General features: G+C 37.2%; 1 protein-coding gene across 4 annotated transcripts in view; it reads left to right on the top strand.

Moving 5' to 3' along the window:
* Window positions 1-17,314, top strand: part of NPNT (nephronectin) — a 113,784-nt gene that overhangs the window by 75,164 nt on the left and 21,306 nt on the right. For all 4 annotated transcript variants that reach the window (XM_043972994.1, XM_043972995.1, XM_043972996.1 and 1 more), the window contains one exon: window positions 338-757. In XM_043972994.1, coding sequence (XP_043828929.1) covers window positions 338-757 — 420 coding nt within the window. The remainder of the gene's footprint in view (window positions 1-337; window positions 758-17,314) is intronic.

Genomic DNA, 17,314 nt, shown 5'->3' with positions numbered 1-17,314 from the left:
TCTGTCTCTCTCATATTAGGTAGTATGTGACCATATAAATAAAATTCAGATTTGAAAGTCCCATAAGGCAGTTGAACATACACCTGAAGTTTATCTACTCACCATATTTTCTGAGAGATGGCTGGACTACAGTGTGAAACATTTAAATGTGGACTATAAGCCAACCTTAGTTTCTTAATGGGTTTTTGTAATTACTCATTTTATATTCATAGAGAACAAGTATAAAAATAATTAACAGTTTTCAGTAAGCACAATAGAGTAGTGCCTTGTGTTATTTTTCATCCTGGAGAGAGAAATGGTTGCCTGTTAATTTGGTTCTTTCATTTTTTTCTTTCAGATATTCCAAAGGTTATGATTGAACCTTCGGGACCAATTCATATATCAAAGGGAAATGGAACTTTCCCAAAGGGTAATGGAGGACATATTAATAAAATTCCCGATATTGCGAGTACTGCATGGCCTCAAAGGACACCACACATTCCCATTATTCACACTGAGAGGCCAACTCCTAAGCCACTGAGACCTACACCAAAGCCAACAACACAATCTCCACCAACCACAACGGAGCTGATTACTGTCCGGATGACGCCGCCACCACCACCAACAGCTGTGGCAACACAAAGACCAAGCCCCAAGCCATCAACAATGGCGCCTTCCTTGTCAACCAAAGTACCAATTGAAAGTACATCTCCAAGAGGAATGACAGTTGACAACAGAATACCGATAGATCCTCAGAAACCCAGAGGAGATGTGTTCAGTAAGTAACATTAACGATGTTCTGTTTCTTAGCTTCTTTGATTATCAACAGGGTTAAACCTTATATCAAAATTGAACTCATAAAAAGAATTAATTGTGCAACAAAGTAATTCAGTTACTGGTAATTAAATGTTGTGAGAGCCTTACAAACAGCAACTTAATGGATTTTTTTGCCTATAAATAGAAAAAAGTGCTTAAGACCTTTAAGATTATCCACCAACTGCCCAATGTAGGAATCCTTCTACCATGTTCCTAACAGATGGTCATTAAGCTTCAGCCCAAACACTTCCAGTGACCAGCTCAGTGCTTTTCAAAGAAGCTTTTGATATAAGGTTTCAAAAGCTCTAATTGTTTGAACATTTTTTATTTTAAAGTGAAATTGAAATTGAATTCTGCTTTCTTTTTTTCTTTCCTTTCCTTTTCTTTCTTTCTTTCTTTTTCTATTTCTTTTTACAAATTCAGGCCCATAGTTTTTATTTATTACTCTGTTGTGGAAAATGGAGTGGCATTTAAGGTTTTTGGAGGCTGAAAATATTTTTATAACCATTCCAGTATCCTTTAATAAGCAAAGTATATCTGATAAACCCCAACTATCTTAAATAACTGCTTGACAGTTTCTTACTGAATTTACCTGAGCAAATAATGTGTAATTTTGAAATAAACATTTCCTACTATGTTCCTTTTCACCCTTTCCAGGGAGCTACCCCTTGTTTTAAAAGGATAAAAGTTTATGTGTGGAATAGTTCAGCAATTCTACAAAATATATGAAAAATTGATATATTCAGTACTCTCCACCTATAATCCACTACCTCTGAAAAGAAGCAAGGGGAGCTATCTTCTCATATCATTTCCTTGAACAAAGATTGGTTATTAAAATTTCACAACCTTTCAGTTCTGACTATTTTGTTGTTCTTTGTTCTTACATTGACATTGATGTAGTCAACGTATGTATTGTTTTACTAGTTTTGCTTAGATCACTTTGCATCAGTCCATATGTCTGCCTATCTATTCATCATATTCACCATTTCTTGTATCACTAAATTTATATGCCATGTTTTATTTAGCCCTTGCTTATTTGAAGACATCCACTTTGTTTAACATTCTTTGCTCTCTACTACCAAAGTACCTGCCTCTCCCTCTCTCTCCTTCTTCCCCCATACCAACCTACCTATCTACCTATCTATCTATATTTCTATAAATATATGTAAATTTGTATCTCGGTATATGCGGTTTTGATTGTCATTAACTTCTTTGGGGTGCCTAGCAATGGAACATCTAAGTCCAAGAATATGAACATTTTAGTCACTGCCTTGGCATATTCAAAATTTCTTTCCCAAGTGATCCAATCAATTCATAACTCTACCAACAATACATTAGTATACCCATCTTTTTACAACCTTTCCAACAATGGCTTCCCACCTTTTGCATTTTTTGCTGGTTCTGAGATGAAAGCTCAGAATTCTTTTGATTTTCATTTCTCTTATTAGTAATGATTTGAAGCATTTTCCACAAGGTTATTAATAGTTTGCATTTTTGAGAACTGAACAAATGTAATTTTTTATTAAGTAGTTAGTGGTAGCTTTGGTGAAGGGCAAAATCCACACCTCTACTTTCATGGTCTGATCCTTCTGTGACTGTGAATAATTTATTTTTAGTGTAAATTCCATGAAGTCTCCAGGATGACAGTGCAAAAAATTCATAAAATAAGAAGTTGTCTTATTGGCAGAAGAATATTTCAGTTCATGGGAGAAGTGTGCTCATAGCTAAAGCCAGAGCATGAACCTAAATGGTAGAGGCAGCTTATGGGCCAAAGAATCCTCACTTCAAATTATACAGTTGCAGATGTTTAAAAAAATGTCCAAAAGGCATATGTTATAATCATATTAAAGCATTTATTTGTTTACCTTGCCTTAGAATCTCAGTAGAGGAAATATATTGGTCAACTAATATGATTCAAGCTGGGTCCATTCCTCCCCATGACTTATTTCTAGCTCTTAGTTTTCTATAGCCAGAGGAGGAGATGTTGCCCTGCCTACTGTAGAGATAACACTTTCTTCTTACTGGACTGCTTCTCTGCTTATTCCATTTAGTGTGGATCTTGTAAGGATTTTAAGATAAAAAGTATTCAAAGATCTATATATAGTGCTTAATCAGACTTCTCACAAATGAGTGATAACTGATAATAATTTATTCTGAAGTCCACATTTCCACTGAGCATTAGTGGAAACATTCATCTAAAAGACTACCCCCTTCTCTTTTCTTTGTTGTTTCACTGACTTTTCCCTCTCCCTTCCCCTCCCTCCTCTTTTCTCTTGTGTGATTCTTTTCCTAACTTTGGTTTACTCTAACTCCCTCTTTTCGTTCCTCATAATTACCTTATGACTCTCTTTTTTCTTTATCCTCTATCTCATTAAGCAAATTATGAACCAAAGTATATTATTTTTTGACTTTATTGAATAAAATTCCATATCTACCGTCTTTAATTTTTTAGGACAGGAAAGTTGAACACATTCTATTTCTTTTAGAAATTAAAGAAAAAAACATTTTCCTTTTACTTGTTATGTAGCACTTAAATTTTGTCTCTTCATGTCCATCAGTTGAAGGGAAAAGATGGTATTGTCTATATTTTATAATAGATGTACCCACAAAGGTACTTAGATGAGAAACCATAATATAGAATTTATGATAAGTAAAGCACAACATTTCAGTTAAGTTCTTGTTCAATTTCACTAACAACAAATTGTTGTTTTTTTAAAAAATTCACACAGAAACTATTTTTCACCTAATAACAGTATTTTTGTGAACATGAGCTCTTTCCAAACCAGTAAGTACCTGTTAAGTTAGGGTGCTCAGTAGCTTCCATTCTCAGTCATGTCCTTATAAAATTAATTGTAATTTAGATAAACTTTGGAACTACACTGATATCAGATAAGAAAATCTTTGAGAAGCTACCCTGTGATAAACAAATTATATCTGTACCATCACTGTTTCTCACTGCAGTACCTCCCCTTCCCTAGTCTCTTCCCCAACCACTGGGAAAGATAAAGATACCATTGGATTGACAATGAAATTTGTCATGAAAACATGGGGTGTTAACCAAGTTTATGGTGGGTTTTTAAGGTATTCATTATGAAGAGGAAATATAACTCTGAAAGTACTGCCTGTAAAGGCATTGATCTTCTCTGGTCCTCTTGCCAAATTTTATTATATGGCCATGTATAGACATGAAATTCTTCATGTCATTAGCTGCCACTGCCAAGAAATGCTCTCCTCGTTTCATCTTGAGCTTCATAGATAGAGAGATCGATAGATAGATAGATAGATAATAGATGGATGGATAGATATATATATGGATTGATAGGGAGATAGATACATATAAACAAACTTACATATATGTATGAATATATATATATATTTACATTGAAACAATAGACTCATACATGTATACATACATGGGTAGATCAATCAATGATAGAGTTGGCCTTTATTAAGTGTTTATTATGTGTCAGGTACCATGTTAGTATAACCTAGCTGGCAATTAGGTTACGGTATATAAGATATCATCAGTTCTCCTTAATTTCAGGGTTTTCTTGTATGCAACAAATATATTGAAAATAGAGGAAATTACTTTTTTTTTCTTCCAGTTAGATGGAGAACTAGTGCTCATAGAAGCATTAGAACATTAAAAAGCCTTTCCTCCCCGTACTTTCTCCCCCAGGGGCCTTAGAAATTGGCCTAGTCCAATAAACATGAAAGAGAGGTGACTGTGACTTGCCTCCATCACTTAGCTTGTTTAGTGGCAGGATCAGTCCTCCTGACTGCAAGAATGTTAAAGTAATGCTGCTCATTGTCACTAATGGTTTCCTTGGACTCTTCCAGATGGCTGCATGCGTGACATTGCATTCCTCCAGCCTAGAGGTGAGGGGGGAGCAAATGCAAAGGTCAGCTTCAGGTTTTCTAAATAATATGAGGATTCTGGATATTGTAAAGAGTTATCTGGGGATGAATTGAAAGGATAAAAAGATAATTACTGAACTAAAACAGCTCAGAAGCTGGAGAGAGGAGAGGCAGAATCTGTTATCTAATCTAATTTCTTCAAAAAGTAAGATTTAAGAATTTGCTTGAAAATGATTAACCTTTAAGAAGTGTTTTCTCCTCATATTTTCCTGGAGCATGTTGCCTGACTTTCTTCTTTGCCAGCATCTCTCCCTACCTTGTAGCATACTTGTAATGGAATAAAATAAATGAGTTAAGAGAAAGCATTTATCAAACATGTACGAGACACTGTGCCGAGACCTGAGGATAAAATGAAAAAATGAGTGTGGGAGAGGGAAGACCTGAAATTCTTATAGAGTCAGTCACTAATGGGTCAACCAAAAAGAAGGTGTAGGGCATTGTAAAAAGACCTCAGCTAAGCATATCTTATCCTAGAGTGGTCAATTAAGAAAGCTCCATTCAGAGGCAGCTAGGTGCACAGTGGGTAGAGCTCTGGCCCTGGATTCAGGAGGGATCTGAGTTCCAATCTGGCCCTCAGGACACTTGACACTAGCTGTGTGATCTTGGGCAAGTCACTTAACCCCAATTGGCCTCACCAAATAAATAAAGTTCACTTGATTGCAGCTGTCCCATTATTATTATTATTATTATTTACAATGATAGCAATTAATAATAGTTTAGCATTCATATAATACTTTAAAGATTTTTTAAGCACTTTTACCTCTATTATTTCATTTGATCCTTATAACAACTCTATAAAGTACATTGCCTGGCTATAGACCCTGCGCTCTATCCCACTGCACCACCTAGTTGAACGACAACTAACAGGGGTAGATATTCTTACTTATTGACTAAAAAGTGTGTTCATACACAAAAGAATCATTTTCAGTAGCAGATTGTGATGTATGCAACTGCTGGAGGCCTACTCAGCTTCAGAGTGGATCGGTAGTCACATCTAACCTTTTGTACTTTGGTGTGTGTCTATACAAGAGTACGAAAAATAATTGTCAGTCAACTAGCACTTACTGAATGGGGAAAGGGGAGGATGACATGGTCAGACTTTCACTTAAGGAAGATTAATTTGCCTGTTCAGTGGAGAGTGCACTTTAGTGGGATGAGACTTGAGATAGGGAGACCAACCAGGAGGCTATTGCAATAATCCAGATGCAAGGTGATGAGAACCTATAGCAGGATTGTAAGTGTCAGAAGAAAGAAGGTGGCATGTGAGGGATATTATGAAGGTAAAATTGAAAGATTTTGGCAATTGATTGGATATAGGGGCTAAGAGAGAGAAAATAAGTATAACACCTGTGTTGCAAGGTTGATTGACTGGGAGGACAGTGGTAAGAGGGAAAAAGATAATGAATTCCATTTTAGACATGTTGAATTTAAGATTTCTGTGGTTCATCTGTTCAAGATGTCCAGCAAGCAGTTGGAGGTCAAGAGAAGCCTGGACAGAAAAATCATCTGTATAGGTGAATCTATTATAACTTTTAAGAATCTATTATAACTTTAAGTAAAATATAATAGAGGGAAAAGAGAAGAGGGCTCACCAAAGAGCTTTGGGGGACACCCATGGTTAGTAAACATGACCTAGACAAAAAGTCTAGCAAGGGAGGATAAGAAGGAGCACTTAGGTAGGAAGAGAACTAGGAGAGAGCCTGGAGAGAAGAGAATAGCATGGGAATGTCAGTGTCAAAGACTTCAGAGAGGTCAGAAGGATGATAGAAAAGATTTGGTGATTAAGAGGTCACTTTGGAGACATCAGCTTTGTTTGAATAATGAGATCTGAAAACAGAGAGCAGAAAAGTTTTAGAAGATAGTGAGAGTCAAGGAATGTAGGAGTGAACATAGAAATACAATGTGAGGGGCAGCTAGGTGGCGCAGTGGATAGAGCACCGGCCCTGGAATCAGGAGTGCCTGAGTTCAAATCCGGCCTCAGACACTTAACACTTACTAGCTGTATGACCCTGGGCAAGTCACTTAATCCCAATTGCCTTACTAAAAAAAAATTTTTTTAATTAAAAACAAAAAAGAAATGCAATGTGTATTTTAAAGTTTGAGTCCTAGGATTCTGATTGTCAGGATTAGAAGAACTCATCATCTGAACAGATTATTGCCCAAATTATCACAAAGCATGAGAAAATAGATGAAAAGAATAAAGTAGCCTGCAGTAAGGAGACATATCTTTTATTAATATAGAAGGAAGTACTCTGAAAGTCACAGGAGAAAGGTACTTTTCTTTTCATTTCCCCTTCTATAAGTTGTACAGGGTATGTGACTAGAGTAGCAATGATGTCCTTAGTCATGAAAATATTAAAGTCTATATTCTGTATGATGTGGTGATGAGTAAAAAGATTGTTTCTGCTGAGGGGTGAAGAGGTCCCCAAACTAGTTTCCTTCCTAGTAAACAGCAAAGCCTCGAGGAACTCCTAGATGTGTCTGCCATCTCCCTCAAGATTAAATGTCTTTCAGTATTTTGAAGAAGGAGTTATCACTGTGTACAGGGCAGAATCTGGTGTGTGATTTTTGAAAAAATTTCATGTATTGATTTATTTTTTAATTGGATTGTGTGGTGTTAGGCAAAGAAAAAAATGTCCATCACAAAAATGAACAAACTGAATTGAGTATAAACTCAACAAACAAAGCAAGACATTTTAAGTGTTTTCTAAAATCTTATTTCTATATGTTTTAGAAATCCCTGTACTTGTTTGTGAAATATATACAAGGCTTTGAATCCATTTCATATGTTATATGAATAACATCTGACAATTTATTCTTACATTTAATTGTATTTATTTGAGACACCTGTGGTCTTTGGTTGTATTCACGAAATTATTGATTTACATAAATCAAGGTTCTTCATTTTGTAAGAAGTCTTGTATAAACAGAGAGAATGATTAGAAACACAGTCAGTAAATAGTTCACCACTAAAATTTCTTTTTGTATATTCAGAGACACTGTGAAAATGTAGGTGAATAATATAATTTTCCTAAGGTATTCTTAGGGACACACTCTACCCAGTTACTACTCTTCAATCGCTCCTGAATAATTATCATTATTTTTCTCTAAATGTTATTGAAAAACGTCTAATACATATAATCAAAAATTACCCGATAAAACTACTTAAAATGCAAAATCTCTCTGTTAATTAATTAATGAGCTCCAAACCCCAACCCCATCCCTGGCAAAATTGGGGAAAACTTCCTTTCCCACAAAATCATTTCTCATTCTCAAACCCTGAGCTAGTAAGTAGGCTTACACAAATATCAGTGTTAACTAACAATAGAATTTTTAGCAGTAACAGAAAACAAAATGACATAGATACATTTTTTTTTTTTAGTGAGGCAATTGGGGGTTAAGTGACTTGCCCAGGGTCACACAGCTAGTAAGTGTTAAGTGTCTGAGCCGGATTGAACCCAGGTACTCCTGACTCCAGGGCCGGTGCTCTATCCACTGCGCCACCTAGCTGCCCCCCCGCATAGATACATTTTTAAGCAATATAATCCATGCTATGAGAACATCATAGCCAGAGTCATCTCTGTGCCCCAGACAAGATAACTTCTTCTCCAAAACCTGGAGCCACAGTCCACCTTTTCAGTACTCTCAGAATTCTGTTCCTCCTCAGAATGACATTTGCTCAGTTCTATTCAAAATGTCAGTTAACACTCTCTCTCCTCAGATGTAAGAGGGGTTATTTAAGCTAGAGTTACATATTGAAAGCATGAAAATGTAGAAATATGAAATGAGTAAAAGTATAGACATCCCAGAAGTAAACTAATCCAATCACCAGCCCTGAGCAAAAATTTTCTCTTAGTGTATTCAGCAACTAGTTATTCTGCCTGATGTTTTCTTGTTGAGAGCTCAGTATCTACCAAAATCCTATGCACTTTTGGAAGCTCTAGTTGTCCTGGCACCAAATAATACCTCTCTCTAACTTCCCCCTTTTTTTGGCATTACTTCTCCAAGCAGGACAAATGCCTGGCATTTCTTACATGTGGCCACATTTCAGATGTTTGAAGATAGCAATTGCCTTTCCCATAAGTTTTCTCTCCTTCTGGTAAGCATCCCGAGTTCTTTTGGTATGTTCTTGGTCCCCTCATTGTCTTGATCTCCTCCTAATTATCTCAGAAGAGACAATATTTAAAAAGTACTTCAGTGCCTAGTACAAGTAAGTGCTTAAATAAATGCTTGTTCCTATTCCCTCCCCCTCCCCCCAGACTGTGGTCTTGTCTGTGTTGCTTATATCTGAGGCATGATTACTTCAAATGAGGTCATACCAGGACAGAAAACAACAGGACTATCACCCTCTTTCTTTCCTTACTGTATAAACAACACACAGGTAATGACCACTTTCATTCATCCAACACTATTTATTAATAGCAGTGTGCAGAGAGCACTGTTGTAGATGCATAGCAGATAAAAAGTTAGAATCATTTAGAGCCCGAGGTGTGGCTGATAAACCAACTCTTGAGTGGGAGGAGAGGATTATGCAGCTCGACACTTAAAGTTTTAAGTTACATTCTGCATTAGTAACATTTTCTCCATCACTTTTCTTAAGTCTAGAAATCAACAAACCATAAGCCAAGCCCTGATTTATAGCCATTTCTGAGGTTGTAAAGGCTTACACCAAAAATCTAACAACTCGGCCCATAAACTGCTCATGAAAGCAAGAATGAGCAAGCAGTAATAGGGAAGTCACTCTGCCTGTTTCATGTAACTTCTGGCAGTAGTCCTACTTCCTTCTTCAAGGGCCCTATTTTTGAACCACACCCTGAAGGGAAAGCTAGCCAAGAAGTCTACATTTTGTGATGATTGAGAATGACAGCCCTAAACACTTGCTGGAAGGTCCATATCCAATGAGTAGGTCTGACCGTAACATAGCCCCTAGTTCACTCCTTGTGGAGTGGTGCCCAGGGTCAAGTTCAGGCATATACCCAGCCTCAGAATGAGTGGTAAAAAAGTCCAAGCGTCCAAACATATTGTGATGACTAAAGATTGCTAGAAGGGCATTGTGCCATGGTGAACAGCAATGTGGAATCACGTTACTGCTCTGGGAGGATTCCAGCAGGAGTCAAGGTCAGAACTTCCCACTGGAGCTGCTCCTCCTGCTTCCTTCCTTATGTTAGGCTTTCCTTCTGCTGATGCCCTCCGGCAGGCATCCTTCTGCCTTCCGAATTCTTCTGGATTCTCCCATATCTGCTCTTTTGTTCAGAATCACGGTCTCCATCCAACCTATATTCTCCTCTGTGTCCAATCAATCTAATGGTATTCATGGCTCTCTTTCCCACACTTCTCCCAATTACTCTGTATTTATTTTTTTGTCTGCATAGATGTTTTCCTCATCCTCCCAAAGATGCCTTCTTGCTCTATATGACTAGCAGATGTTGCCACTTTTTTGAAAAGTAGGATGGTTAGTGGGATTAACCAAGTCAACAAGGTTAGTTAGTGTTCAGTCACGCCAAAATGACTCCAGGATATTTGCTCCTTCTTCTTTTCTTTTCTTTTTTCTTTTTTTTTTTTTTTGCAGGGCAATGGGGGTTAAGTGACTTGCCCAGGGTCACACAGCTAGTAAGTGTCAAGTGTCTGAGGCTGGATTTGAATTCAGGTCTTCCTGAATCCAGGGCTGGTGCCTTATCCACTGCGCCACCTAGCTGCCCCCTCCTTCTTTTCTTTACAAGGGATCCCAAGCCTACAAACCAATATTTGCTTTGGGTTTAAGAACCTTGCCTCCATTTTCCACTCCAAATCCAGGGTATTCCCTTTTTCCCCAGTGTCCAGACCCAGTGTCTTGTACATTCTCCACCTCTTCCACTGCTGCCTTAGGACTAGGAGGACTCTTTTGTGTCTTTTTTCAGTTTGTCTTCCTATGCCCCATCTTCTTTCAGAGAAGCTGGGCTGGTTCATGCTAATTAGCCTAGAGTACTTGGGCAAAAGTATAGGAAGTAGGGCAGCTGGGTGGCGCAGTGGATAAAGCACCAGCCCTGGAGTCAGGAGTACCTGAGTTCAAATCCAGCCTCAGACACTTAACACCTACTAGCTGTGTGACCCTGGGCAAGTCACTTAACCCCAATTGCCTCACCAGAAAAAACAAAAAGAAAGAAAGAAAAGTATAGGAAGTAGAAAGGGATGAATAACCACTGGTTCACAGCCCAGGTACCTGTGTCACTCAAACTGTAAAAAGAAGCCCGTCCTTTATGTTAATGTAGATAATCTTCCTGTTATCTATTCTTAAGGCAGCTTCCTCTACCCTTTTAGCATTGAATTCATTTTTTTTTTTAGTGAGGCAATTGGGGGTTAAGTGACTTGCCAGGGTCACACAGCTAGTAAGTGTTAAGTGTCTGATGCTGGATTTGAACTCAGGTACTCCTGACTCCAGGGCCAGTGCCCATCTATTGCGCCACCTAGCTGCCCCTGAATTCATTTTGTATTATATTTATCAGTATTGTTAGCTCTCTAGATTTCATGTTTCATTAATTCCCTAGCAACCCAGTTAATAATTAACTGGACAGATGCTGATATGTAGGGTTGTTGTTTTTTAAGATTAAAAGTGCTTTTCAAAATTCTATGCTTGCTAGCATTTACTGCAACAACACTAAGATAAACCATTTATGCGTTACTGCTGATTAAATCTCTCCTTATAAAGCACATAATTTTTGTCTCTAAAGTATTCACTGTAGGTAGAAGAAATTGAGCAACAAGGCAGTATTTACCTGAGCTTCAGCAATATTTCCTAGAATATGTCAAATTATATACATTTGGGCTCTCTATTAGGTAAAATGTCTGGTATTTGTACTTTTAAAAATCCATAACCAAATTTGCATTTGATCATGTGTTTTTTACTTTCCATTTAGAAGAAAAGCACCAATAAATGTTTTCATCCGTAATATTTCATATCTTGCCTATATTTTTCCTGTTTTGAAACTATCACTACACACAAGATACCGTAGTAAAGTTTCTGGTTTCTAATGACTTGCAGGAATGAGAAATGCAACCATATTTTGCAATTAAAATCTTCAGAAAAACCTGGAAAAGAACATAGGAGACTATTTGGTACCATTCCTTGTATTCCGGTTGGCCCAGTAAAATAGTATTTTATCTCCATCATGTAAATGCCATCTTTAACCTCTTCACTGTTGAGATCACAAAATGCACAGGAATATTGAATGAGGCCACTGAACTTTGTCCAAGCTATTAAAGCTATGAAATTGTCAAGTATAAGGCTCAAACCCTATAGCACACATCTATCCCTCTCACAATTCTACACATGAACATAACTAGTATAGCTAAGTATGGTTTTTTTTTTTACCCTAGAAGTCTTAAAGATAGCCAAGGAGCAGATCCTGAGTTGTCCTCAACAACAGCTAAAGTGCATGCTTTCCCCCTTATTTTTGTTTTTGTCTTAGAACAAAAATATACCAAAAATGGGAAATGGATTGTTTCAGGAGCAAACTTTATAAACTATCTGAAATAGTGTCAACTATATCATTCTGCCAATGTACAAAATATAATTCGACATAGCTATATCATGTAAATATTATCTTGAATATATGTATTATCTGAAAGACTGCATGGTGCAGTGGATAGAGGACTGGCCTTGAAAGAGGGAGACTTGGTTCACTCCTCTGCCATTTATTGTGGCTGTGTGACCTTGAGTAAGTCACCATCTCAGTGCCCCCAGGCAACTCCTAAAAAGTACAAATGGCAAAGAAAGTACCAGGCTGCTTCACAAGAAGGTCCCAAGACTCATGAAATCCCAGGCCTAGCTTTTTTTTTTAAAAGTATCTAAGCTATGTATGTCTTTTGTATATATTCTTTATATAAACATATAGACTATGATGGTAAGATATTCCACAATTGCATAAATATTGTAAATCCTTATTAATTCAGATTGTCCTAATATGGAGTTTATGTTAATTCAGGAAAAAGCTTGGCTAAAGCTTAGCTTGTCAAGTGCAAATTAACAGTGTAAACAAGATGGATGGTAGGTTTAAAATACTTGAAGGTATTTTCTAAATTTAGAAGAATCCATTTATACAGGGTGTCCCAGACATCTTAGGGCATTTTTAAACTTTAATAGCTTCTTTAAAACTTCTGGGACACCCTATATATAATTAGCATGCTAATTATAAATAATAGAACCATATGACTTTAGTATTTGGGAGCTGGAAGGGGGATCTTAGATTGTCAAATTACAAGTATAAAATTCCCCTAAGGAGCTCTATTAGACTCAAATTCAAGTTACTGCAACATATCTAAAAGTGATGGAACTTCAATTGCTTAATCCAGATTTTTAACTAATTCAGACTGTCCTTATAAACTACCCATTGTGAGTAAGGTTCCATTTCAAGAGGGAAAAAAGATGTCTTAAGCATTGGAGAAAAGGGTCACATTTCCCAAGTCTATGGAACCAATCTACATTCCTGAACATTCTTTTCATCCCATATGTGTATCATGTGTAATTCCTTCAAACTGTTTATGTTATTTCACACCGTTAAATAATAAGCATCACTCATGATCCAAATTTATTTAATGTTAAAGAACTTAGAGATATGTATTCACCAAGCTCTGTTTGTGGTGCTTGAGGAGGGAAGGGCTATTGGACAAGATCTCAATTAGAGTTTTTATAGGAAATTGCTTATTTGTAGAAGTAATTTTGTTTGGCTGTCCTTAATTTCATATGCATCAAAAAGATGGCTGAGAACCTCTAACGTTACTTCTGACCCCGTTACTCTCTTTTAGTCTATACAGAAAGATGGCTGTGAGAAGTAACGGAGCATTACACAGTTGTAGGTGTAATAATTAACACTTATATAAGGCTTTAAGATCTGCAAAGTCGTCTATGTAGATTATCTTTTGGGATCCCTACACCAACCTTCTTAGGCAGGTGCTATTGTCCCCAATTTACAAATGAGTCATATAGCCGGGAAATGTCAGAGGCAAGATTTGAACCCAGAGACTCCTAATACAGAGTTCAATATTTCTTTGCACTATTCCAAACTTTTTCACTTATAATAAAACACCTTTCTTTGTATTCTCATAATGTTGAATTGTAAAAAAAAGGTTTTTTTTTTTAACTCCATGGGGGTGGGGAGGGAATAGGGCTCTTGTCCTCACCCTCTCCTGCTATGAGGCCCGGCTCTGTCCATTCATGCACACAAGGTTCAGTTTTGGATGAGTCTGACCCCTAAAGATAGATTTTAGACTCTTTTCCCCTCATACTCTGACTTTTATACCCCTACTCAGCAGCCCTAGGGAAAATTACTCAAATCTTAAGTATAGCTTACATGCCCCTTCAGACACATCCCCACATATGCTCAATAGGGGTGGAACTGCTCATATATTTGTTTATGTATATCTATGGATATGTGCATATATACACACAGACATACATATGTATACATAGATGTGTGTATTTATAGGGACTAAATGTGTGATTTCTTCATTAACTTCCAGGTGAGAAAACTTCCATCTACCAGTACAGATTGGCACCTTTTCTGCAAATTATAGACATAAGTAGGTGTACATGTGCATAGAATGCCAGGCCTGGAGTTAGGGAGACTCATCTTCCTGAGTTAAAATCTGGCTTCCGACACATACTAGCTGGGTGACCCTGGGCAAGTCACTTCACCTCAGTTGCCTCAGTTTCCTCCTCTGTAAAATGAGCTGGAGAAGGAAATGGCAAGCCACTCCAGTATCTTTGCCAAGAAAATCCCAAATGGGGTCACAAAGAGTTAGACATGAATAAAACAACTGAATAACAACAACAACAACAAATAGGCATAACTTTATCCTAGGTCCTCCTGGCATCAAGGTCTATCCATGATGCAATGCTTTCTGACTTTCCCCTTTTTACTACACTCCTATCCCTAGCCTACATCACAGACTCTGGTGGATACATGAAGTAATAGAAATGACAAAAACAAAGATAGGAAAAGAGGCTAGAGTAGACCAAGTGGTTTCTTGAGTCTTGAGGACCATTGGGATGTAATTCTCAAGATATGTGAAAGTAGAGTGAAAGATATATAAAAGGCTTGGGGAAAATGAATATCACCACCACAAAGGCACCCTAAACTATCAATAACCAATGGCCCACTTATCTATTTCTATACCGTCCATCATGGGAACAATCTATGGGAGTATGAACAGTATCTAAGGTGAAAGTATGAAATGGTTATTGGCAGATACATGCAAATATTCTACAGAAAACTATGTCTTTAAAAATTAAGTGAAGGACAGCTAGATGGCACCATGAAAAAGCACTGTACTCCTGGATTCAGGAGGACCTGAGTTCAAATTCAGCCTCAGACACTTGACACTTACTATCTGTAGTGAATAGTGCAGAGCATACTGTAGCCCCCTGTGGAAAGTGACTACTGAAAAAGAATAATTCATTTAGTAGAGTAAAACACTGATTTCAAGGCTTCTTCCAACAATTTGTCTCCCATGCATAGATTCCTTGAAATAATGTAGACAGATAGACAGTTATGAGTCAAGAAAGAGCTGAGTTTAAGAACCACCTCTGACACATACTGACCTTGGATCCTATGAAAGTCACTTGATTTCTCAGTGCCCCAGGAGATTGATTCCCAAGACTATAAGTTGCAGGGATGTTGCTAATTGGTTGAGGTGTTGCCTCACTGGACCCTCCTCTAGATTTCTAGTCCTTGACACCAAGGAGTTGACAGATCCAGACCAAATCTCTGGAAAGATTTAGCCAAACTAGCTACAAAATAAAAACCAAGTGGATGAAAGGGGCCTATTGTCTGGACAACCCACACAGAATATATCAGGCATATTGCATATGTATGTATGCATATTTATGTATGTGTGTATGCATGTGTATATTATCTTGGACAGATACCATGGAGGCACACAGAATTGGACCCAAAATTGAATAGGAAAGAGTAGATGAGCTTTCATGACCTCAAGTTTCTCCCTGAAACAAAGGTCCATCTTTTTAACAAGAGTATTTATCCTGTATTAGTGGATTGCCAAAAATCATGCAATACCATGATCTCTGAAAAGTTCAAGTTGTAGGTCACCCCAAAAGCAGGAGAGAGGGGCACTTGGAGGTTATGAGTAGGCTTCAACATATTACCAATGAAGGAGAATATGCAGGAGAAATAGTATAAAGGATGTCATAGTATAAAGATATAGTATAAAGGATGAAAGACTTGGGGCTATGTTGTGGTGGTGGTGGTGGTGGTGGTGGTGGTGTTCAGTCATATCTGACTCTTCATGACCCCATTTTGAATTTTCTTGGCAAAGATACCAGCTCATTTTAAAGATAAGGAAACTGAGGCAAATAGAATGTAATGACCTGCCCAGGGTCATACAGCTAGTACGTGTCTGAGGTCATATTTGAACTCAGATTAGTCTTCCTGACTCCAAGTTTGGCACTCCATCCACTATGCCACCTCACTGCCCAATATAGTGACATATGAGGAGGTAATTTGATCATGTAGTGGTGGTGATGAATAATAGCTAGATTGTCTCCTTTACTATCTTTGCAATGGTAAGAGATTAAGAGGAATACCTGTGGCACATTGGGTAGACTCCAAGCATAGTATTTATAGGAGGTCATGGACATGAGTCAGGTAGGATAAGAAGGAGGGAATAAGTTGTGATCTGTACCTATCACATAATACATTAACAAGATGATGAATCCATTAAATTACATGAGTCACATAAAAGGATGAAATATGTACAATAGTAAAGAATAATTACTAAATCAAGGCATCATATTAATGTAAAACATATTTGTATTGTCAAAATTAGTAATTATTTCAGGTTCATTAAGATGTATGGCTCTGAATCAAGTTAATAGTTTTAGTACAAAGGAGAAAATAAGTTTTGGTTTCACAAATATATTTTCATTTTATTGTCTTGCATTTCAAAAGAGGTGTTATGTTTTGGCCATTTTCCCCCATGTTCTGGCACCAGCAAACGGTATGAAATCTTAAAGAGATATTTATTCTTCACAATAAAAGCATAAGAACAATTAATAATTTCCTGAACATTAGCTTATGTTTAGCCATAGCCATGGGATTGATAATGGCTAGCCTCATTAGCCTAGTTGGTAGACTGTCCATATTAGTTACTCTCATATGGTGAAACTGTGTAGCATTTGTTAGAAATTCTCACAGAGGAGTCCATATTTTTATTTATTATGTGCACAGAAGCTATAGGGACAAATTTTTGCTGTTAGGCTCTTATTTTCTTACATAACTGTGAAGTCTTCTTAGTCAGCTTGATTGTGAGAAAGTAGGAGCAATCAAGTAATTTGGCCAGGTCATAGGACTTATGGTGGCACATTCCTCCTTTCATCCTCTTCATTAGTCATGTTTACAGTGACACTGTGAGTGATGGGAATAAATACAGATCACATTTTAAATCTACCATTGTTTCATGTGAAAATTTTATGACTTTAATTTGATGTTAGTCCAGCAGAGCTGATTTTGAGTCTTTTCATAATTTTCTCACTAGATTAAGAAGATAAAACAAGAGTGTATAATTGTAGTTGGTCAGGAATCCAATCAAATACTGGAATTTAATTTAA

The sequence above is a fragment of the Dromiciops gliroides genome, chromosome 6 (assembly GCF_019393635.1).
Source record: "Dromiciops gliroides isolate mDroGli1 chromosome 6, mDroGli1.pri, whole genome shotgun sequence".
NCBI classification, from domain to species: domain Eukaryota; kingdom Metazoa; phylum Chordata; class Mammalia; order Microbiotheria; family Microbiotheriidae; genus Dromiciops; species Dromiciops gliroides.
Note: the sequence above shows the minus strand (reverse complement) of the source record. Positions and strands in the feature narration are given on the sequence as shown.